Source organism: Melitaea cinxia, chromosome 29 (assembly GCF_905220565.1).
Source record: "Melitaea cinxia chromosome 29, ilMelCinx1.1, whole genome shotgun sequence".
NCBI classification, from domain to species: domain Eukaryota; kingdom Metazoa; phylum Arthropoda; class Insecta; order Lepidoptera; family Nymphalidae; genus Melitaea; species Melitaea cinxia.
This window is the reverse complement of record NC_059422.1, coordinates 8,347,139-8,373,283: the sequence shown is the minus strand read 5'-3', so window position 1 is coordinate 8,373,283 and position 26,145 is coordinate 8,347,139. Positions and strand designations below refer to the sequence as shown.

The 26,145-nt window shown below is 37.0% G+C and overlaps 1 protein-coding gene across 1 annotated transcript in view; it reads right to left on the bottom strand.

Moving 5' to 3' along the window:
- The window catches only part of LOC123667801 (polypeptide N-acetylgalactosaminyltransferase 1-like), a 40,708-nt gene extending 15,544 nt beyond the window's left edge, over positions 1-25,164 (bottom strand). Inside the window, exons 1-8 of the mRNA XM_045601640.1 lie at positions 24,796-25,164; positions 16,970-17,170; positions 14,476-14,635; positions 12,626-12,839; positions 2,846-2,937; positions 1,969-2,096; positions 853-948; positions 49-128 (exon numbers count right to left, since the gene is read on the bottom strand). Coding sequence (XP_045457596.1) covers positions 49-128; positions 853-948; positions 1,969-2,096; positions 2,846-2,937; positions 12,626-12,839; positions 14,476-14,635; positions 16,970-17,170; positions 24,796-25,111 — 1,287 coding nt within the window. The 5' untranslated portion in view covers positions 25,112-25,164. The remainder of the gene's footprint in view (positions 1-48; positions 129-852; positions 949-1,968; positions 2,097-2,845; positions 2,938-12,625; positions 12,840-14,475; positions 14,636-16,969; positions 17,171-24,795) is intronic.
- Between the last annotated feature and the right edge of the window lie 981 nt (positions 25,165-26,145).

Genomic DNA, 26,145 nt, shown 5'->3' with positions numbered 1-26,145 from the left:
TTTATCAATTATTGTGTGCACATAATTTTTTCTGATCGCTGTACTAACTCTCAAGTCGGGCCGGTGCAAGTAGAAGAGTTCAGCGTAGTCGTCCATCCACACTTCTGCCATACGCGCCGTGTTTATACCTAGAGACAATAAAAACTAATAACAAGCTGCTCTTGAACTATATTATTAATGTATAATTTATCAGTTTGTACATCCATACAGGTGTTTGCCGTGGTCTGGGTGTTTGTGCAGTTCTTGTGGGTCTTCCCACCGTGCCTCGGAGAGCACGTTAAGCCGTCGGTCCCAGTTGTTACCATGTACACCCGATAGCGTGCGTTACTCATAGTAGGGAATATATCCGCCAATCCGCATCGGAGCAGCGTGGTGGATTACGCTCTGATCCTTCTCCTACACGGGGAAAGAGGCCTATGCCCAGTAGTGGGATATTACAGGCTGAAGCGTAATACTTCTTATTTACTGTTTGCTTAAAATATAGATTTGAAATTTGACGTTTTTTTTTTTATCAAGCTGATCGGACGAACTTCGTACCAATACTTTTTATGATCATCTTAAAATATCAATTTTTCTATTTCCTTTTTGCAAGCCTTGTTCTGACAACGAGGAACACGATGATTCATTTATATTTATATCTTAATATATAAATTAGCGTCACGTTGTTTGTCCGCGATGGACTCCTAAACTACTTAACCGATTTTAATCAAATTTGCACACCGTGTGCAGTTTGATCCTATTTAAAAGATAGGCTATATTTTATTTTGATATAATTATGTAATTATTATATTTAAGAAAGAAAAATAGGCGATACGATGTTCGCCAGGACAGCTAGTTGATTACTATATTTACCGTGCGTATCAGTATGTGCTGGTAGACCATATGGATGGAAGCTCCGGAAGACGTGACCAACTCTGGAGCAAGGGATCGTCTCCAACGTACCCCCACCTGAGTCAGGACAAGATACGACTTATTATCACCAGTGAGGCATTCCCAAAATGAGTGTCCATAACTACTGACTGGGAAAACTACGTGTATATGAGTGTTTTTATAATCTATATTAATTTTAATAAGATTGAAGATTAGTTTCTAAGTCTGTGTTTAACAAAGAACTAAGAATTGATGACGATTTGGCGAAGTGGTCCACATTTACCTGCTGGTGAAGGCAAATGTTTTGTATGGGTTATACAAATGTACGTTGTAGTGATGTATGTTGACGACGCGTTGACGCAGCGGTCACAGTACTGACTGTTGCGCTGGCGGTCGCGGGTTCGATCCCCGCTCACGACAGACATTTTTATTGGCCATATAGATGTTTGTCGTGGTCTGGGCGTTAGTGCTTGTGTATTGTGTGTTTCCGGAACCCCGGCACTGGAGTACATCCTACTGGGGGCCGTTGAGTTTTTTTTTTTTTATGTCACTAAGTCGGCAAACAAGCGTACGGCTTACCTGATGGTAAGCGATTACCGTAGCTTATAGACACCTGCAACACCAGAAGCATCGCAAGCGCGTTGCCGACCCAATCCCCAATCCCCCCAGGAGCTCTGTCACCTTACTCACCAACAGGAACACAATACTGCTTGAAAACAGTATTATTTTGCTGTGATCTTCTGTAAGGTCGAGGTACTACCCCAGTCGGGCTGCTCCATATTTTTAGCATGAAATTCCTGCTGTGCCCTACCTCAGTTAAAAGTGAGTGTGAAGCTTATATTTATTTATTATTTATTTAGTGATGTATGTATGAAGTGATAATGAAAAACCAGACACTGGGTACGTTACCCAAGTTTGCAATGTACCTAATGTTATAAATGTAGCAATTTTCTAATAGTTTGTTGAGTTTACTTCAATGACAGAGTTTAAGTGTGCATAATCACCTTATGACAAAACAAATCAGTAAAAAAGCTAATATTTAATATAGCCTAAAATGTTCTGTTCCTCAGACTTAGTCAATAATACAAGTTAACTCACATTGCCAAATTCGGAACGACATTTCCAAGTTCTCGCCTCCCCAACCAGCCATTTGTTCATCATAAGCGCCTAGTTCCCAGTAGTATGCCCGATTGATTGCGAACAATCCCCCTGCCATTGTCGGAGACCTAGTGGAGAAACATCAGCTTTATTATTAGGTAGGTTAGTATTCTTGAGATACCTCAACCTTATATAAGGTCACTGCTTTTTTATATACAACTAGGTCGGCAAACATGCGTACGGCTCACCTGATGGTAAGCGATCACCGTAGCTTATAGACGCTTGCAACACCAAAAGCATCGCAAGCACGTTGTCAACCCCTACCCTCGACCCTCCCCAAGAACTCTGGTAACCTTACTCACCACGTTTGAAAGCTTTCAAGTAGTGTAGTGTTCCTGTGGTAATTAAGGTCGCCAGAGCTTCTGGGGAGGGTCTTTATTGTAAAAAACTAAATAATTTCCAATTATCAAAAAAAAAGCTTATCTTAAAATTTTGGACAGTTAAGCTAAATTATACAAAATATTTATTTCTATATTATTGTATTATTAGATTGTAGGATCCACTTTGTTTTTATTTATTTTTTTTGCCTTTTTGATGACCCCACTCTGTTTTGTTTTAAAATCTCCTTTACCCCAAGGTTGTCTGGAAGAAATCGCTTACCTAGCGATAAGACCGCCTTTGTGCATAATATTATTTTGTAAGTTTTTTTATTAAGATACCTATGTACTTAACTTTTATGCACAATAAAGTATATTTCTTCTTCTTCTTCTTCTTCTTCTTCTAAATTGTAGAAGTGACTCAGGAAGCATAAATAATTTATAATTTACAAAATATTTACCATAGATTCTGTTTTTTTTTTTAATCAAACCAGTCTCACCATGTCGGCGCTATATCCGAGCCGCGTCTTTTCTTCTCTCTTTCCGGTACATCGATCCAAGTGAAATGCCCCATAAATGTGAAGCCACCCACCTACACATACAACTTAGTTAAGTCGCCTGACTATAGATGAAAATTCTTCAACTACCGCCCAAGAATGAGGTACATTGAAATTAGAATGTAAAATAGCACAGATTATAAACATTACATTTTAAGATTTGCAGTCAACGAATCTCTCTTATATTTTGTTACATGTTATCACTTATTTTGGGATTAAGTATGCCAGGATGAAATGACTTTTTGAAATTCAAATTGTTAAATTATTTTCTCAGTCCACTTAAGCAGCCATATAGTATAGAAATGTCCAATATAGGAAAAACAAGTAAATATGAAAATTCGTCATTCAACAATTCCAGTTAAGTTTATAAGGGTAGGTTTATAGTTAAGTTCTAAAATTGTTCTGATTATTGCTTAAACCTTAATCGGAAAATTAGGAAAGTGGAAAATTTTTAACGGATTGTTATGCTATACTTACTTATATATTTAAATTGTTATTTATAATCTTTAGAAATTTATATAAAAATAGTTCCAACAAAAACTCGCATCATAGCAGCATAAACAATTACAAATAACGTTCAATTTGTAACATATGCAGGGAATCAATCAATTTGTAATGTGTAGTGTGTAATGTTGAAATATTACTGATTTAAACTACTGTGTTGAAGTTTTTGCCTGTACTTTCACACTATATAACTATTTCACTACTATTATTACACTTTTAACTACGTTTAGCTATCATGCAAGTGTTAGAAATAATATTTACAAAATCCATAACCCAACTACTTAGGATATCAATCATTCGTGCCTTTAACACGGTCATTGCCAACCAAAAAAAAAAAGTTCTATTTGAATGATTTATTTACTTTCATCAAAATACGTTTCTGAAAATGTTTATGCTAGCTCAATCTTTGCTCTAGAAGCCCCTGACACGCAGGTGCAAAAACGCATTTGCAATAACGCTGTCACCCGCGTAAAAATTTTCATACAAAATTCTTTGGATACATGCAATGAACGTGTTAAAGGTGTAAAAATATTATCATCATAAACGCCAATAGCTGATTTAAAATAAAGAATCGTATTGTTATTTTTTAATGTTTACGCGGATTTCACTCATTATAATGAAATGACTTTTTCGGATTTTAACGCGGTTTATTAAGACTGTCATCCCGTGACCACGGTTGCTGTGAAGCAGTGTTTCCCAAAGTGGGCGATAACGCCCCCCTTGTGGGCGCTGCAGTACTAAAGGGTAAGGGATCGGCAGTAAGAGACTTAAAAAAAATGATGCCGTTGTGTAGAGGCTTGGGGATTTGTCATTAAATCTATAAGGACTCTCGACTACAACTTGTAAACATCATCTAACATTCATTAAAAGATTGCTCAAAGGGGGCACTATAAAATAATTTAATTCTATTAGTGGGCAGTAGACAAAATAAGTTTTGGAACCCCTGCTGTAAAGTATCCGAAACGTCGGGCATTTAAAAAAAATTATAAACCGCGATATAATCCGAAAAAGTTATTTCATTATAATTGTAATGTTGTTAAATATTTAGCAACAATTTTGTCTTTATTTTAAAGCAGTTTTAGACAATTGCGAATATACTGCATTGATATTTAGTTATCTACCTAAAAAGCTGTTAGAAAATGTATATCTTATAACATGCACAAGGTCGTCTGGTCCTATGGAAAGCAACTTAATGCTTGTGTTATAGGTAACAGCCGACTGGTATAGCTAGTTTTTTTTTTTTTTTTTAATTAATAATATACAAAGAATTATTTATTTATATATATATTATTAACAAAATGTACGTGTTTTACCCAAAGAAAAAACTTAACAACATTCTCAGTCTATAAAGATCTTTTTCAATGAAACAGTGCTGTGTTACGAGCAGGGATCTACTGGTCTGAAATATGTCGTTGTTTGTACCCAAGTCATAATTTAAAAAAATACGGAATAAACAGATATAGTTTCACTTATATTTACAGTAATATATCTACAGTAATGGCTACGGTACTAAAGAATTTAGCCACCCCCTCTCTTCCCGTGGGTGTCGTAAGAGGCGACTAAGGGATAACACAGTTCCACTACCACATTGGAACTTAAAAAGCCGACCGGTGGCGGGATAACCATCCAACTGCTGGCTTTGAAATACACAGGCCGAAGACGGGCAGCGGCGTCTTCGGTGCGACAAAGCCAGCACTGCGGTCACCAACCCGCCTGCCCAGCGTGGTGACTATGGGCAAAACACATGAGTTCACGCTATTTTTGGCGTAAACTTATGGAGGCCTATGTCCAGCAGTGGACTGTGATAGGCTGTAATGATGATGATAACGATGAATCACAACAAATTTTTAAATACAGTTGACATTCATTTTTGTTGTAAACTTCACAACTTCAAAATTAAAATTCATTACGCGCTACGCTTTAGCCTGCTTTAATGCGGGTTGGCGGATATATTCCCTACTATGAGTACACGATAACAACCGGGACCGACGGCTTTACGTGCTCTCCGAGGCACAGTGGGTAGACCTAAAAGGACTGCACAAACACCCAGACCACGGCAAACCCCTGTATGGCCAATACAAATGTTTGTCATGTGCGGGAATCGAACCGGCAACCGCCAGCGCAACAGCCACAAACCAGTGCTGTGACCGTTGCGTCAATAATTCAATAACACACTAATAATCCTGGTTAGAGAAATCATTCAATAATATATTGTTGTTACTTCTAAATTTTTGTCTCACACTTCTCTCCCAACTATAACCGTTTTATATATTTTGAAATTTTAATTACATACATCACGGTTCATAAGTTAGCTATAAAATAATTAATTTTCACTGTTTCCAATAAACGCTTCAGCCTGTAATATCCCACTACTGGGCATATGACTCTTTCCCCATATAAGAGAAGGATCTGAGCTTAATCCACCACGCTGCTCCAATGCGGGTTGGCGGATATATTGGCGGATTATACTATGAGTAACGATCGCTATCAGGTGTATAGCTCGCGTCATGTAAAAAGAACGCTAGCCTTGAAGCTGCGCAGAAGCGATTTATCGGTCTATTTGGTGGTATGGGGTAGGGGGCGCTCGTGTTTATCACGTGTCGCATGCTTGCCGGTGTGCTATTGGTTGGATAGGTCGACGTCGACTCAAAATATTATCGCGCACAAAAGATTTAAATTACGAAATAGTTTTCATAGAGAAGTGAGAAAAATTATTTATAATATATAATTCGCGTCACGTAAAAAGAGCGCCGGCTACCAAAATGCGCAAAGGTTATTTACAGTGTTGCCAACTCTTGAAAAAACTTTTTCGTACTGTCCATTTTTTGGAACAAGCAAACCACTGTCAATCATAATTCACGTTTTTCATAATCACTCACTTTCACAACACGTTAGCATACGGACACTTGTAAAACTCCATTTACTATTTATTTCACTAAAAACATATATCAATTTATCATTTTAAACACATAAAAACTATTGAAATACGAATATCGAGAGTACAAATAATTAATATATATATTGCTTTTGTTAAAAAAAAAATTTAATTCTTAAAGTCATAATTATTATACTTATTTAGTCCGAATTATTCACACTGGTATTTCTATTATTTTTAATGTATCTACCAATAACCATTATAGGAAACCGCTAGTGAAAGCCTAATTAAAAAATAAAACAGTAGTACTTTTGTGCGCGAGTATACTCCATTTTCCTTCAGTGTTCTTTTTACATGACGCGAACTATACATGATAACAACCGGGACCGTCCGTGCTCTCCGAGGCACGGTGGGGAGACACACAAGGACTGCACAAACACCCAGACCACGGCAAACACCTGTATGGCCAATAAACATAAAATTGAAATAAAACTGTGCTTCGTAAAGTTACAATAAACTTATACAAACCGTTTAATGTTAAGCTAGTATTAAGTAATCACCCCATTCTTTATATTAATATATTTCTCATCATTATTTCCATTTTCACACGTTATACATTTCACAACAATGCGCGTTTCGATGTAAAAGTATAAATTGTTTTGCTAATTATATGCACCAGTACACGCACCTTTTTATGTGATTATCGAGTTAATGGGATATATGAATTAAAGGTCTATACTCGAATCCAAAATAGCTTTGAACAAGTGTTATAATATTTAGATTTTATATTGATGAGATTTGTTCAGAATTTATGGATACAGCTACAGATTCTATGGATATATTCTACTCCCCATGTTTCGAAAATGATCAGGGGGGGCAGAGTTATCCTTGACCATGGGGTCAAGGATAACTCTGCCCCCCCCCCCCCCCCCGTAACCTCTATCACCTGCGGTCACCTGTAACCACAGCGTCTGCAACGTCGCGGAATTATCGGTAATTTCAAAATGACAACCGCGGTACGTCACGTAAAATCAAGTGTGTTCAGAAGTTTGTTTGGGGTTCATGTTGTTTCTACCTAAACCTCAATCCTTGTAAGTAATAAATATATATAATATACTAGCTGACCCCGAAATTGTTTTGCCATATACAAGTATGGTATTAACCCCCTTAATCACCCCACCTTATAACTTAGAAGTATGAAAAATAGATGTTAACCGATTCTCAGACCTACCCGATATGCACACAAAATTTCATAAAAATCGGTCCAGTCGTTTCGGAGAAGTATTTTAACTAATGTTGTGACACGAGAATTTTATATATAAGATATATATGTATTTTTATTTAATATAAAACATTGAACATGCATGTATCATGTATCATTTATTACGTTATTTGGTAATGCAAGTCTTGGGAGCTAAGCAGTGCATTAGTGATAGCGCATTGAGGAGTTAATTTTGTGAACACTTCAAAATGTGTCCAAAAAATGTATTCAAAGAATCTTTCATTTTCAACTTCAAATAATTTTGGTTTCAATCATTACAGCCTATACAGTCCACTGCTGGACATAGGCCTCCACAAGTTTACGCCAAAAATAACGTGAACTAATGTGTTTTGCCCATAGTCACCACGCTGGGCAGGCGGGTTGGTGACCGCAGTACTGTTTTGACGCAGTACAATTTTGGTTTAATGGCTTTCAATTGTTCCTAAAAAAGCATAGATAATTTACCAATGTCAGTGCAAAATGGTGAATACGTTCACTATTTCTCTTTCGTGCGTTTCGACTAGTGGACAAAAAATTTGACAATCGCTAATACACTTTGCTTAGCCCTGAGTTAAACAACTACATCAACAAGCGCGTCATGGCGTAGATCAAACTAGCCAATAAAACTGGCGCAATCATTCTTATATTAGTATGTTAAACTATAACTAAGTATTAGTGTACCCTTCTGCATGGAGGGGTTTACGCCCAGCAGTGGGATGTTACATCCTGAATCAGTAAATTCACTCATCAATCAAGTATTAGTGCCATCACCACCAATCAGTTCTGAACCTGGAACTGCTGAGCGGCGTCCAATTGGAAGGTCGATTGGTCGACCACGTCTATTAGTGGTGTCAGGACCGCGTCCCGCTTGTGTCGTATCCGCTGTAGGAGCGGCCTCAGCCAGTCGGTTCCCGTTTCGCAATGTGCATCGAGAAAGACCAATATGTCGCCGCGGGCCGCTCTGGCGCCTGTTATGCGGGCTCGCATTAGCCCTTGCCTGTGTTTTTGTTTATTTTAGACGTAAAGGAACCCATGCTATGAATAACGTTAAGGGGAAGGGGGTCATCAAAAATACTACGCTTGGTCACTAGGGCGGGGAGGCGGTTATCTTTGGTTTTCGTGACAAAGTCAATATCATGTAGTAAAATAACACGCTTATGCCGACCCCATCCCCAGTTCCCCCAGGAGCTCTGGTCACCTTACTCATCAATGGGGACACAACAACGCTTGAAAACAGTTATTTAGCTGTGATCTTCTGTAAGGTCGAGGTACTACCCCAGTCGGACTGCTCCATATTTCGAACAGGAAATTTCCTGCTGTCCTACCTCAGTTAATTATATTATATTTAAATATGACACGCGACCTCTACAGGTTCTCTCCAAGAAAATAATTGTTAAGGGAGGATAACGTAGTATGGATACTTTCCCTAATGATTTCTTTAATATGTCATCAAAAGAAAGATATTCCTAGAGATCAGTCTGAGATGAGTTATTGTTTTGTGTGATTTCTTTGCGTTTGGTGTTTAACACGTTAAACGCCGGCTTGATTTTTTAAGTTTTTCTGTTTGGGCCATGGGGGACACCATGTAGTCGACACACAATTTTTCCGTTGGTGCCGCGGTGGACACCACATGACCGCGAGCCAGAGTCAACTTAAATAATATGACTTCGAAAAATACGTCATATAGTGTAAGGAAAAATAAGTAAGATCTTTAAGAATGGGTATGGGAGTGCAATAAAAACTTGTCATAAAAAAATTGTAAATATAGACTTTTGAACTGGCCTCGTGGACTTAACAAGTGAGGCCCAACTAGTGTCCCCCATGGCGTTCAACGTGTTAATGTATTACCTATTAAAATATATACCCTAACGTGAGACATTTACAATTTCTGAATCATTTACCAAGTAATGTACGTATATTAAGAATAGATGTCAAGAAAGAGACAGAAATCGCACATACGTAAAATAAACGTGAAAAATATTATCAAATATTTTTAAATGGTTGCAATTCATATCTACCCCACGTAGTAGTATACAGTAGTATTTACACAAAATAAATAAAAATGGATCAAAAATTGTTATTACAGTTCAAAAAATATTATATAAAGCTATTTTTCTATTAAAAAAAAGAAAAAAACAGTAAACGCACGCATACGCACGAACACGCATTAAAAACAAAAGTAAAAAAGCAAGAGAAGAATTACCCACACAAATATTAACCAAATCAATAAAAGCACAAGAAACATAAAAACACAGAAACAAAACAAACGCAATCAGCACGTGACTAGTGCGAGGCAAAGAAAACATCGATAGCTGTGTACACAACTACACACGTATAAGAAACTAAGTGCTTTTGATGTTATACAGTGAAATAAAGACGAAGAAAAAACAGCACAAATGAGAACCCATTTTTCTATTTATGTACCTACAACTTTACGAAACATTTCATTACCTATTTATTTCTTCTATACAAGTTTTTTCCCGCCAAAAATAAACAAAAAAAAGAATTATCTATTTTGGGAAATCGTTCAAAAATTAATTTATTCAAGCAGGCTAAGAGCACTTTTGAATCGTCATTTTACAATATGTATAATACACTCGCGTGCAACTGAATCGACTCAAGCCCTATATTGGTATAAAAGTTCGATTTTTAGGAAAATGGCTTATCCGATTTTCTTGTTCTTTTTTTTGTTTGAAAGCCTAATCTTTTCTCTTAAAAACTGCTATCCTAATGAGAAAAATCGTTTGAGTATTTATTGATAAAATTTAATTTGACAGTAATGCATAAAAAATGAAGAAATATGAAAACAACAACATAATGAATAAAAAAAAATATTTTTGATAAAAGTAAAGAAAATTTCAATTTTCAATACTTTGTATTGCCTCCCCTAGCTTTTATAACGGCTTGCATGCGATTTTTCATTGATTTTATCAATTTTTTGATAAAATCTTGAGGTATCGTATTCCATTCTTCCTCTAGCGCAGTTTTGAGCTCGACGATGCTTGATGGAGCCGTATCTCTAGCTCGCACTCTCCGTTTGAGCTCGTCCCATAAATGCTCAATGCAATTCAGATCAGGACTGAGGGCTGGCCACATCATCGTCTCAATATGCACCTCTTAAAGAAACTGGCGAGTAACACTTGCTGTATGACACCGAGCATTATCATGCATCAATAGAAAATCTTCTCCTATGTACCCTGCATAAGGTACAACATGATCGAGGAGAATGATACCCACGTACTTTTGAGCTGTTAGACCACCACTCCGACCACCACCAGGAACGAAAACAAGCTCGGTCTTCCCTTCATATGATATTACAGCCCACATCATGACTGAACCACCGCCATATGATACTGTTTCAGCGAAACAGCATTGCGAGAACCGTTCCCCTGGACGCCTGTATACTCGGTCTCTTCTGTCGTTGCCATGGAGACACATTCTGATATCGTCAGTGAACAGGATGGAGCTCCATTGCTCAATAGTCCAATTGAGGTGTTCACGAGCAAATTGAAGTCGGGCTTGACGGTGAGCTGCAGTCAGTTTCGGGCCTCTAGCTGGCCGTTTAAGAGTTAAATTAGCTTTCTTCAGGCGTCTTCTAATTGTCCACTCACTGACAGCCACTCTTCGAACCCTCCTGAGCTCCTGTTGCACATCAACGCCCGCGAGATGACGTTTTCTCAACGAAGTTGAGACAATGAAGCGGTCGTCTGTCTCAGATGTATTCCGAAGTCTATTGGTTTGTGTTCTCCGAACAAAGCCACCAGTCTCTTGAAACCTTCTGTATACTCGTGAAACAGCTGATTGGCTCATGTAAAGTTCACGAGCGACTTGCCGTTGATTATGGCCCGCTTGCAACAAAGTTACAACTTGGGCCGCTGCTTCTGAGGTAGTGTCCATTGGATCGCGATTAAAATACTGGGAGCTTAAGGAGATGTGTACCTGTCAACATCTGAAGAGTGACCGATAAGAAATATGGGTCACGTGAGCTTTTATACATGATTTAGTCTCGCAACTCCTGGGTACCGCAACGAGTAATTTCTGTAACGCTCATGTTTGACCGTATTTATTTAAAAAGTTTTGTCATTGTTTATTTGAAAATTGCTATATTTATGAAAAAAAAATATGTCTTTCGAATAAAAAAACTTTTACAAAAATCGGATAAGCCATTTTCCGAAAAATCAAACTTATATACCAATATACGGCTTGAGTCGATTCAGTTGCACGCGAGTGTATAATATAAATAAATATCTACTCAATACACACACGGTCATCTATTCCTAAAGTAAGCAACTTAATGCTTCTGTTAAAGGTAACAGCCGACTGGTATAGCTACATTTTTTTTTTTTCAATAAACATACTTATAAATAATACATATATATATTACACCCAAACACGGGGTGGGAATCGAACCCACAACATTCGAAGCAGAAAGCAGGGTCTCTACACACTGCGCCAACGAGCTAGTCAATTTTAAAAATTATATTTGAATTACTAAGACCGAAAACAGCGCCGCTGAATCTTAATACAAATCTTCAACGCAATAATATGCTTTAGCTAATAAATTAAATTATTAAAGGCATGATTAGATCGTTTTAGATTAAAAAGGTCTAACCGTATTTAGTTTAATCACATTAAGCTACAGTGTCGGATTTCTTTGGATATTTTAATAATACTGTAAAAAAAAATATATGCTAAGCGACGCCATTTTTTTAGTGACGCCTCACGAAGACTAATTTGTTATTTCTTAATATTTAGAACATTGTAAAACTTTTTTTGGTTACTTATAAATAATAAAGTAAAATATAATTTTAATTTGTAAAATGACGCTCTAAAAGAGCCTTAAAAAGCCTATTTCAAAAAAAATATTTTTTCTTATTTTGATTTCGATTCAGAACCCCAAATACCAAACCAAGGATCGTAAACAAAAATAAAATGTGAATCAGAGTATCAAAAATGTATTACTATAGAAAAATGGGTTCTTAAGGGTACCATTCTAAGTCCACTTCTATATACAATCTTTAAGAAAGATAAAAATAACGTTCACAAGAAAAACTACACAGAATATCGCTCCAACGATTACCACCTGAAAGGTTACAGGATCCTGGACGCTGTAGTAGAAGTTTGACGCCTCGATAACATCGATAATTGGCACAACAACTGCGTGCGAGGAATCTTTGATCCTTTGCAAGAGCGGTCTTAACCAATCTGCTTGCGTTTCGCAATGAGAATCTAGGAACACTAGGACATCGCCTGCTGCATATCTCGCGCCTGCTAGTCTGGCTCTTGTAAGCCCCACGCTGTTTTACGAACAATATACGAATAAATATAGACGAAAATATGGATTTGAGGTACACAACAGACGAAAAAGTACAAGTATTGAAATTTAAAACGTTTTTAGCACAAAAATACACATAATAATTGTCAATTAACACGACTGAATTAATAATAACTAATAATACGTAACTGCAAAGTTCTTTGGAACAGTTATTATAAGTTAAATAAATAAAATCAAAGCGGAGTTTAATTGATTTCTATAAATATTTATTTTTAAAACATATCGTAATGAAGTTTGAACCCAAACTACTTACAAAATAACTATAATAATACTTACAAAATTTAAAAAAAAATAAGAGTCTAAAACTACCCACAATTACATTTACTGAACATACACTCCCCGAAAACTAAGTACCTATATTAGATTTTCAATGTTAACATACGTTTACGATTTCCATTATTTATGGAAGGTACATCAACTCACATAAATCTAATCTACACGAGTAGACCACATAAACACTGAATACCCCATAAAAAGCCCGTAACGTCACCTCAAAATCAACAATATCCCCCGTTTGATATTTCAAAGTATCTTGCTCTAAAAGATCAATGACTGGTGTGACAACGGCCTTCCTATTTTCTTTAATACGTTGCAATAACGGCCTGATCCAGTCGACTACACCTTCGCAATGGGAGTCGAGGAAGATCATGACATCGCCAGTGGCAATACGGCTACCAGCGTGACGAGATCGAGTCACACCTACCCTGTGCCAATGTCATTTTGTCACTAGCTTATCTATTAAAACTATTGTTTGAAGATTTTCTTTAACTAATGCCGAAGCCAAAACTGTGATTATTTTAATTTTATTAATCTATACCATGAAAGTGCGTCACTTCGAAACTGACAGATTTTGAATGAAACTTGGTATGATATAAGTCCATACTGTAGTAAAGACATTAGACACAATTTTTTCCGAAATTTCTAATAGTTTACTTGGGAGAAGGGATGAAATCAATATGCTTTGTAAATATGGTGAATGTACCTTCATTCTACCCTCATTTCTATATAGTTTTAGACCTCAATCAGGTGTTGTTTTGTGGAAAACTAAAACCATATCTTGTACCTAAGCTAATGCTTCTACTTGACCGATTTTTATACCTTAGTACTTAAGAAACGATTTTTAGATTCATGGTATGGAAAAAGTATGGGGAGGTACAGCCTGTGAAATAGTAACGCTGACCTATCCTGGGAGTGATATGAGTGGTGCAACGTCTCTTGCAAGAAAGTCAGCTCAGCCTATTGCAGTCCACTGCTGGACATAGGCCTCCCCAAGTTCGCACCAGACATCCCAGTTTTCCGCAATCCTCATCCAGCCTACACCGGCAATCTTACGTAGATCGTCGGTCCAACGGGCCGGAGGACGTCCCACACTGCGTTTGCCAAGACGCGGTCTCCACTCCAGAACCCGTCTTGCAAGAAAGAGGTGAGTATATTTTTAAATTTCACGGTAATCTTTCTAAAGGAGCAAACTCCAGTCACGTGTCGGAACTGACACAATTGTATGTAGCTTAGATGATGAGAGTGTGTAGAATATATGACATATATCTCGCTTGTATCTATCCTGTATATCAAGAGTTCAAATGTAACGTACAACTTACCGATCGGGTAACCGGAGTATACGTATAAGATCAGGCGGTAGACGTGACCGCACATAATGACTCAGTTTACCCTTTAACTCCGGCAGGGTAGAGTTATCGTCAACTAAAATTATTTCCTTTAGATACACATAGGGTGATTTTGGGTCTTGACCTGGGTAACCTAGGAAAAAAGTATTATATTAAGAACTTAACACAGAACAGTTCTAGTCATTTTATATTAGTACAAATAATACAGTTCGACAATGTTTAATTTTGGATAAATGCAGGAGAGTAAATAAGGCTGTCGGTTTATTTTTAGAGGAGAATTTAGAGTGGTTCCAGACTAAACTGAATTTAATTATTCTGTCGATGGGTTTGTTAAGCGGAAGTCGCTTTTCCGTATTAGAAACGAGTCGATGCTTAATCTGCAACGCTGCTTCACTGAGGGTTGCAGAAAATTTACCTACCATGCGTAACGATCTTTAGTTTTTATGGTAACAACTGATACCGACAGTGGGGCATGGGCATTGGAGTAAGACTCACAAGGACATCCACTTTGACCAGACACAAATGTTTGTACGAATACAAATATCTGACCAAAGCTAAAATACTACTCACAACCTTCATGTCACCTACTAGGACGAATACACCAGAACGGTTCGGCTGGTCTAGCTTATCAATCAAAGTAATTTAATCGGAGGTAAGACTTAAGAAGGTATCTACCTTCGTTTTTTTGTTTTTTTTTTCGTCGTTATATTCCTTCCCTAGACCATCTGGTCTAGGAAAGGAAAAAAAAAAAAAAAAAAAAAAAAAAAAACAAAAATGGCGGTACGAAATTTGACATTACTGCTAAAAAAAAATATAATTGGTCTCAGATCTTAGATTTAAATCTACTGCGGAAGCCCTATCTACAGATTAGCAACAAAAAGTAATTCGCTAATCCATCAAACTGATATCATTTAAGATAACAAAATTAAACATTAAAATAGTCAGCGCGAGACACTTTCCGATTTCAAAAGCACGTTTCTATGAGTTTTCTTCTACTTTATTTCATAAATTGTATCAACGCGACATTACATTGTACAATTCACGTTTAAAACTGTTTGGTACAATATATAACACCTATTTTCCTGATGTACGAAAATGTGTGAAATATGCATGTGTATATGTCATGAAATGTTCATAATTATATCGTTCGTTTTCAACCGACTTCCAAAAAAGGAGGAGGTTCTCAATTCGACTGTATTTTTTTTTCTGTATGTTACATCAGAACTTTTTACCGTGTGGACCGATTACGACATTTTTTTTTTATCGAAAGGTGGTGTGTGTCTATTGGTCCCATTTAAATTTATTTGAGATCTAACAAATACTTTTCGAGTTATATCTAATAATGCGTTTTTACTTGACACTGTTTTCGTCGACCTACGTTGTATTATACCGCATAACTTTCTACTGGATGTACCGATTTTGATATTCTTTTTTTGTTGGAAAGGAGATATCCCTAGTTTAGTACCATGATAAGGAAACCAGGATCTGATGATGGGAACCCAGAGAAATCGAGGGAAACTCTTGAAAATCCGCAATAACTTTTTACTGGGTGTACCGATTTTAATAATTTTTAATTTAATCGAAAGCTGATATTTGTCATGTGGTCACATATAAATTTTATTGAGATCTGATAACTACTTTTTGAGTTATCTTTGATAACGCGTAGTTATTTGACTATTTTATCGTCGATCTACGTTGTATTACTCGTCGATGTAATTGAAGTCGGTTTTTTTTTCGTTTGCGAGCAAACACAATTATTATGAAAAAGGAACGACGCTTCCATGTTTGGTGCGGTGTCTATCTGACGGTCGGCTACGTATTAATCCATATTATTCTTATTCGAGACGTCTGACTATTACCATTACTATTATTTGAGTATAAATGTTAGAATTTATATTCATTGAAATATTGTTATCGAGTGTAACGTTATAACTATTGATAAGTGTTGTAAAAGTTATTGTTTTGTATCGAAAATAGTTTTATTATGAAACGAATTATCATAACGCGAACATGATTATATTGAAGATACTTTATACGTTACTTTATTAAGAAGCCTACTCTAGATAAACTTCTTCGTTATATAATTATTTATTATATATACCATATCTTTTATTTCGTAAATATATTTTTATTCTTTTCAATTTTCATTAACTACCTATATAAACCTTGTCCAACCACAAATCAGTGCTGTGGCTGTTGCGCTAACGCGTCGCCGCTTGTCGCACATCAAGCCATCGGTCCCGGTTGTTATCATGTACACCTGATAGAGATCGTTACTCATAGTAGGGAATATATCCGCCGATTAATCTAAAGCATAGCCTTCTACTACATAGGAAAGAGGCCTATGCCCAGCAGTGGGATATTAAATAAACACTTTACACTCTCTACTCAAGCAGGGTCACAACAAACTGTGCCAAGGGGCTAGTCAAACTTTAGTTACATTATAAAATAACTTAGTACCACTCACCAAGTTTCATAGTTTGCCCCGTCGCCCTATCTACATAATTAGCTTTAGAATACCAGGGTTGGTCTCGCCTTGCACTATTCAGGACACTCCATATGGTCCTGATAACCACAGAGTAAGGTTCATTGTGGAATATCAGGATGACTGAAGCTGATGGCAGTTCAGCGTCATAAACAACTCTCTTACATGCAGGGTTTCGGTAATCTGGGGGGTAAGAAGATAAATTTTATGACTGTATTAGAGAAAGACTAACTCATTTTTTTTTAATGTTTACGTGAATTTCACTTTTTATAAAGAACCATGAAGACCATGTCCTGTGACCATGGTTGCTGTAAAGTATCCAAAATGTCGACATCTAAAAATCTTAATAAACCACGATAAAATCCGATTGTTGTTTCATTATACTGGACTAGCTTTATAGACATAGCACAGTATAGACCTAACTTATCTATAAGTTCGTTCTTATGGTGATATATAAGGTGGATGCTTTAAGACAGAATAGTTCAAGTAAATAACACACGGACATAAACTAAAACACGGACATAACATAAACGGTAAAAATTTAATCTATACTAATATTATCAAGCTGAAAAGTTTGTTTGTTTAAATTCAATAATATCAGACTCTTATGCTTCGATTTAGAAAATTCTTTCTGTATTGGATAGTCCATTTACCGAGGAAGGTGATAGCTATTTTTTGAAGAAGTGGAGCATCAGTTAAGAATGTTTCAAAATCAGGGTTTTTTTTCTAAAAATTGTGTAAAAATACAGGGATATTCCGGTATGGGTTATTTATCTTTATAAAACGGTACTTATCGAATCAAAATAACGGTAAGAGAATCATTCGGTAACCGAATCATATCGGTAATACAGTATCGAAATAAACCGGTAGTAGGCATAACGTTCGCGTCGTAAGTTTAAGCGGGCAATTCCCGTTCTTGTAGCTGCGCTGCGCTAGCTCGGATTGCGGTCCGAACGTACACCATATCTCTATCTCATTCGCTCCCGTGTGTTGCGTGATTTTACTTAAGAGGAAAGGGTACCGGGTCTTTCTCCATACAAACGTAGTCGACTGTTTTCTCCCTGGATAATGACACTAGATCAAATATTTTTGTGACATAGAACTCTTTGCTGCCATGACCATGCCCCTACGTTTTGATTTTTTTCATATTCTTATTATCATAGGAATTAGGAGACTTCAAAAACTCGAAATATTGCATAATTTTTTGTACATTTTCAGACACTCATTAAAAAAAATATATGCATATTTTCAAAAAAATGAAAACATAGGGGTATAGCCGAAGTCTTCTTTTATTTTCTAAAAAAAATTTTTTTAAAAATTGCCATGTTTTGAGGAGAAAACAGTCGACTACGAAACACTGTTTTGGTCAAAAATTATATACCTAAAACGGTCTGAGCTGCAGTTGTCCCTTTCTTGCTTTTTGGGGGATAGGTCTGGGGGAGGGAAGGGTCAAAGCAATACGTATATACGCCAGCGAAGTGATGCCTCATAGTCGACAATTATATCGATACACTAGTGATGTTATTTTTAGTCGATATTTTCTAAAATTCGTATTAACAAAATTAAATAATTTCTCTTTTCATAACTACAATAAAACCGTATTTGTATATGCGGTTTTTATTGTAACACTGTGCAAACCTGGGCTAACGAAGGGTTTCGCTAACAAATAACAATGATAATTATGGTAAATAACTGTGTTGTTTGTTTTTGGTATCAAAAGGGCTCAATACAAGGATTTCAAAAAAGTATATTATGATTATTATTACCGTAATACTAATAAAAAATACAATAAGAAAGTTTAAAAAATTAGGACTGCTCTTTCCCATGCCTATGCCAAGCAAGCTGCGAGCCGCGCTTCTTCCTCGCCTCCTAGGCGAAAAACAACTTCGGGGTTTACTCTTTCCAATATATTTTTTTATCAATTTCGGAATACTTTGTAAAAAGCTATGCATGGTCAAACATAAATAAATATAGGTACGTAGCGACTTTAGAACCTCCTCTGTTTTTTTTCATCGGTAAAAAATTGCTTAGTTGTTTTCTTGAGATTACTGAGGAGCAGATTATTAAATTTGGTCGAATCTATGTACCTATGCGATTCGTATTTGGACTTCGCAAATAGAATCATATTTCTGAATTGCGTAAAAAACTCAAGTGGCCCCACTAGCGTAGCATTCCTTCGAACTCCGGGAACCTTGGGACCCTGTATCAAAATTAGTGGGGGGGCAGGCAAATGATGGGTAAAGATTTCTCACAAAAAATGCTTGCATTGAATTAAAATAAATGTTTATTGATTATAAGTTATAATTTCCTCCTAGAATAGACAATAGTGAGTGTAGTCTGCTGTAGCTATTCCTGTTCCATCGAAATTCTTAGGTAATTTTTTATCAGTTTTAGTTTTGAAAAACATCAAGTTAATACCTCCGGAAAATTGGATGCAAGGCTATTGAATTTTATCACTAATAATTCCATGAGTTCTTTAATGGAATGAATGTTTTGAATTTCGGATTTTAAGCTAATTTAAAGAGCTTGTAGTTCCAAGCTGGAGAGTTATTAGCCTTGACCTGCAGCAATAGATGCGGGGGATCGTTCGCTTCAGCCTGTGAGGCCAATACTATTAGTGAATTCCTATGAATCTTCCGCATCTATATGGGGGATTCACAGGCGCATAACCTGAAGAAGAGATTCAACGCTGCCTCCAGGTCTTACAGGTAGTAAATCGCTAGGGCAAAGTTCAAACACAGCAGAATTGGCGAGAGACTATTGAGCTTTCCAAATGGAACCCATGCCTTTTGTTTCTTACAAAAGCTGTCGAAGGTAACTTTTTTTAGTCTACACTTCCATCATTGCGCGAACCTGAAGGCTCTCTGGCATATTATGCGAAAAAGTAAGCGAAATTCTTTGCACTCTTTTTGCGTCGAATTCAACTCTTGACGATGAGGGAAAAGCACCACCGAGCATTCCACGGTGCGAACACGCGATGCGTAATGTGCACTATGAGCAGTGTCGTGTTCTGCATTATTTCGATGTCAAGAAGTCTAGTGGTGCTAATTGTATCCACCAGTGGTTTGCAACCAATGTGCGAGCTTCGTGCGCAATGTTTCCGCGTACACTCAAAGTGTGGAATGACCTTGCTAAAATTTGGGGGTTTTAAAGCGTCTAGTGTCTACATCTTTTCTCTAAAGGCCATGGGCGACGGTAGCCGTTATAAATCAGATGGCTTCGTCTGCTTGTGTGCCCCATTCTTATATAAAAAAGATTAATTCATTGTTCATAATGATTAACTGAATCCCGAAATAAACGATACAGAATGTTATCAACAATTGGGCGCACGCTTGACTCGGATAAAAGGGGACTGCTTTTCAGACTTCAGTATTTCTGAAGTTAAAACTCTATAGGTATGTATGACAGTTTTTTTATTCTTTTTTCCAGGAAGCACAAGATTAAGTGACATTGTGGATAGCATTTTACTAATTTTTGCTTACACACCTTAAAAATAAAAACCCCTGTAAATAGGGGGCCCCGTATCATTGATACGGCTGATACGGCAGTAGTTACGCCCTGAGTGGCACCCAATTCCCTACTTCGGGAATACGTATATTCTCAACTTACTTTACTCTATTCTTTTTAATCCTGTTGTACCTGCTTATCTAAAACGACGATTTTTTTTTATTACGATATGGGCTTACTCTTGACCTCAGTCTAGCTCTAGAGCACAGACGAGGTCGAAGATGGAGCGAGTTCGCCCAGAAGAAGCCTGTTCACTCGCGCTTTAAACATGTTCGGGTTATATGAACTCGGAAATACAGACGCCGGCAGGGAATTCCATTCCTTGGCTGTGCGCATTAAAAAAGATGATTCGAAGCGCTTTGTACGTATGAAAGGTATATCAATCAGGTAGGGATGAAAGCCTGCGGTACGTCTGAAATTCCGATGGAAGAAAGGAGATGGGGGTATGAGCTCGTGCAGCTCCAGGGCACACTCTCCAAAGTACAACCTGTAAAAGACCGTTAGACTGGCAACCTTTCTTCGGTGAGCCAGAGTATGAAGAGATTTCACCAAACTGGCATTACCGATAAGCCGCTTGGCTCTGCGTTCCACTGAGTCCAGTGTGGCGAGTTGATATTTAGCTGAGCCATCCCACAAGTGACTACAATATTCCATGCACGATCGGATTTGAGCTTTGTATAGCGTAAGAAGCTGTTTAGGCGTGAAATATCGCTTAACCTTATTTAAGATGCCAAGCTTTCTGGCCGCAGTTTGCGCTTTGGACTCAATGTAAATGCCAAAGTTGAAGTTAGAATTCAACTCTATGCCAAGGAGGTCGAGGGTATCGGACATAGGGACAGGTGTACCACGGAAAGTAGGAGTCAAGTTGAAAGGACTCCGTTTGGTGGAGAATAAACAGGCCTGCGTTTTGGCGGCGTTGAACGTGACCAGGTTGCAATCACCCCATTGGGATACTTGCCCCAGTATTGAATTTGTTCGTTCCACCATGGCCTCTCTCTGAGAACGTATTACGTCCCTGCTGTCTTTTGCGCTGGACAAATATCTCTCAACAATCGTACTGTCATCTGCGTATCCAACAATGCCTGGTCGTAGCATGTCGTTAATATGGAGCAGGAAAAGAGTTGCAGAGAGAACAGAACCTTGAGGGACGCCGGCGTTTATATCCATCAGGTCAGAGGAGCAGCCGTCCACGACCACTCTGATCGACCGTTCACTCAGAAAGTCTGAAATCCAGCTACAAAAGTCAGCAGGGATGCCGTAAGCAGGAAGTTTGCTAAGGAGACTTGCGTGCCAAACCCTGTCGAAGGCCTTCGAGATATCTAGTGATACAGCGAGCGCCTCACCATGTTTCTCAATGGCTTCGCCCCAGCAGTGTGTGACATACACCAGAAGATCTCCAGTAGACCGCCCCTGACGAAAGCCGTATTGGTGGTCACTGAGGAGTTCATTGTCCTCTAGGTAGTTCAGCAACTTGCTGTTAAGTACCTTTTCCATGACTTTGCAGAGCATGGAGGTGATGGCGATTGGTCGGTAGTTGCAGGGATTCACTCGGCTACCCTTTTTGGGCACTGGCTGCACATTAGCCAGCTTCCAAGATTTTGGCACCGTTCTAGTTTGAAGAGAGAGGCGGTACAGGCGCGTGAGAACAGGAGACAGCTCAGGTGCACAGGCCTTTAAGACGCGCGCAGGTATACCGTCAGGTCCACTAGTCTTATTCACGTCAAGACGATTTAAGTTTCTTAGTGATTCCAATGAACGCAGTTTTCGTTCTGAGGAAAGCTTACTTCTTGAATTTCCCTCTCACTCCTCTTTCGTTTATACTAAATCTTTCACTGTTCAAGCTTGTCGACTTAGGAATTCTATAGACGTGTAAAATCGGTTTCTATTTTTAACCCACTTCCAAAAAAGGAGGAAACTCTCAATTTAACTGTATTTTTTATGTATGTTACTTCAGAACTTTTGACTGAGTGGACCGATTTCTACAAATTTTTTTTTAATCGAAAGGTGGTGTGTGTCATTTGGTCTCACTTGAGTTTATTTGAGATCTAACAACAACTTTTCGAGTAATATAAATAATACGTTTTTACTTGACTATTTTCGTCGACCTACGTTGTATTATACCGCATAACTTTTTACTAGGTGTACCGATTTTGATGATTTTTAATTTAATCGAAAGCTGATGTTTATCGTGTAGTCATATTTAAATTTCATCGAGATCTGATAACAAAATTTTGAGTAATCTTTAATAACGCGTATTTACTTGACTATATTTTCGTCTACCTTTGTTGTATTACATGTCGATGTAATTGAAGTCGGCTTTTTTTCCTTTGCGTACAAGTCGAACTCGGTCCACCCAGTCAAAAGTTCTGAAGTAACATATATACAAAAAAAAAAAAGAAAAATACAGTCGAATTAAGAACCTCCTCCTTTTTTGGAAGTCGGTTAAAAATCAATCTGATACGTATTATTATTTTCTGTTGGTGTTCAATAAAGTGTATTGTTATGTTATGTCATGTTAATCAACCACTCTTTAAAAAAATTCAATCGATTACGTAATTTGCCTAACTAAAAAAACATAAATAAAATAATAATTGAAAAAGTCGCCTTCATGATTTTTGTAAGTGTACAGTACATAATGTTTGAAATTGGTGTAATTTATTTAGCTATCTTTGTGTAATTATTGAATTTTTATCTTGTTCCAGCTTTTTCAATTGACTTTCTAATAGTTGTTCTTCACGCAGGCGGCGTTTCTTGTTTTTTTTTTATTTATAATATTATTTTTAACCATTGTTATATCGCCGCAATTATATGGTAATTAATATATATAACCTATACCCATGTATTAATAACTGCGACAAACATGAGACATTACAAATTATATAGGTACTAAGGCAAACATTTTATACTGTGTATGTACTACATTACATATATATACTATACTTACACTTATACTATGTACTACATGTATACACTATAATTATGTATGTATTTCATTACCCATTCTTACACACACCTCAACCATGTAATTACATACCTAATTCATAAATAAAGTACCTACCTAAGTATTTCGATAATTACCCACAAAAATATAGACATGTATCAAGTCACAAAGAGTATCCAATTCAAAATAATAAAACATAAATAATAAGTAGTTTACGAAATTCAATAATAGTAAGCCGAGTCACAGCAATACGATGCAGAACAAATTCAATAAAACAAGCCAAATTCAGAAAAATAGCACTATGCGCTATATGTACTCGTAGTCAATCACAAACGAAAGATGCGAATACTAAAATATCGTCAACAATTAATAGCTGAATAGCCGGCGCACGCACACTAACAACACGACAGTCACACAGAAAAAACGGGGCGGAGATGGCGCGGGGCGCGGTAGCGGCATGCAGCGCGACAGAAACATTTTATTCAAATACCTATTTTTGAAAAGTCTCTTCGGTACCCTTTCCTCTTAAAACTTATTTATTTGTGATAGACGACAGGCCCCGGGCGTGGCGCGAGCAAGTTTTCATCTCTTTTTCGCGTTAATGTTTACATTGTATATAACGAATAATTCAAAACAAAAAACTTAATTACTTTCATAGTTAAAGAAGCCAGTCTTATGAAAAACCAAGCATTATCAATAAAAGCAAAAGAACATTACAGATTCTTCATTTCAAACGATGGCTCATAGATTTTGTCACTCTCTGTTACTTCTCCGAATCATTTAAAACCGAAATACATAACGTTATATTTCGGTATTACAGTTTAATCGGTAACCGTTTTATTACGGTTTTGGAACCGAAATAAAACGGTAACCTTTTCAATCGGTAACCGATTCATACGGTAACCGTTTCAAACGGTTACCTTTATGAATCGGTTTGGCGAACCCTGTAAAAATATGTGTTGTCTTATATCAACTTCATTCTGTAATGTTTTAAATAGTAATTTTTTTTATGTATTAACATTGAGTGCTGTTATCAAATACAAATTTTAAATATTAAATGTTTACCATAGTTAGTTATTAATCAAAACGATTTTATGAAAAAATTTAGCACCTCAATGCGATAAGCTTACTTAATTTGCAATTAAATAAAGCTATAAAACGTTAGAATTAATCTTATTTCATGTTATTGATAAAATGTATGATTACACAAACAATGAATTATAAATATAACAAAAATATATTTCAAAATAATTCTTCTGCTGTTATATTGAAATATATTCCATGCATTATGCCTCATTAATTCATAAAAAACATACAGGAAGTAATCAAAGCGCGTAACTGTAGTTTATTTAGTACACACCTTTTAAAGTTCGATTGTACGCGATCCGATCGCTTAAATAAACGTTTATAGCCAATTTCTTCTCCGACTCCTCGCCTAGACGTTTCGCTTCACCGACCAAATGTGCAGCCACACCACCCTCGCCCAAACCAGGTATAATTCTAGCCTCGTCTTCAATAATTTCTTTTTCATACTCATAATCTGGATCGTAAGTTTGAGCGCCCGCTGTTCGTTTCCCGCCACGCCAGTGTTCGAATAACGTTAAAATTGTCACAACTAATATAATAAAGAAAGCTATTTTTGCCGCATGATAGCACTTGCGGACCGGCAAATTCATTTTTTGAATATAAACAACACAACGACGCGTACTTTCCAAACAACGTCGATGTTGACACTGACGTTTTCATGTTTACGAACAGTTTTTAAACAGGAAGGCCGAACGTAAACATCGTTCTGCCTAATCCTGTTTGGGTGATTTCGGTAATAAAAAATTGGTTTTTTATTTTATTTAGATCTAAGAGAACTGCGGAGTTTCTTTTCGATTCTTCTCTGTAGAATCTACATACCGAATCGCTGGTAGCTTTACTTTTGAAAGTAATAATGATTTCTAACAATAAAATTTGTAAAACGATTCGAAAGTGCTGTTGAAGCCTATTTGAATAAAGCTATATTTGATTTTGAATATTCTGTTCTAATAATTCTTATTGAAAATTATTGGTTAAATAATTAGTTTTTATTTTACTTTTTAATCTTACTATTTTAGCCATGTGATAGTTGCAAGTATCTATCATGATTATTTATTGCACTGAACCTTTCACCAAATTATTGGCACGGTGATACAATAAATATTTGAGTAGAACATAGAACTATTTATTGTACTTTTTGTTTTGAAACCGTAATATAGAAACATTAATTAAATATATATAGTAATATTATAAGGGTTTTACTTAGTCACCACGCTGGACAGACGTGTCGGTGACCGCAGGCCCGGTTTTTTTGCACCGAAGTCTCTGCTGTCCGTCTTCGGTGTGTATATTTAAAAAGCCAGCGGTAGGATGGTTATCCACCTTCGGTCAGCTTCAATAGTTCCAAGGTGGTAGTGGAACTCTGATATCCCTTAGTCACGGGAAAAGAGGGGGTGACTAAATTCTATACTGCCATAGCTACATAGCACACATCTCCGACCCGCTGGACGGACGATTTACGCAAGATTGGCGGTTTAGGCTGGATGAGGATTGTGGCAAACCGGGATGTCTGGCGTGAAATCGAGGAGACCTGTGTCTGAACTGACTAACTGCCTGACTGACTAATATTATAAGGAGGAAATATTTGCATTTTATTAAATTAGGACGAGCTCAAAAACTACTGGCT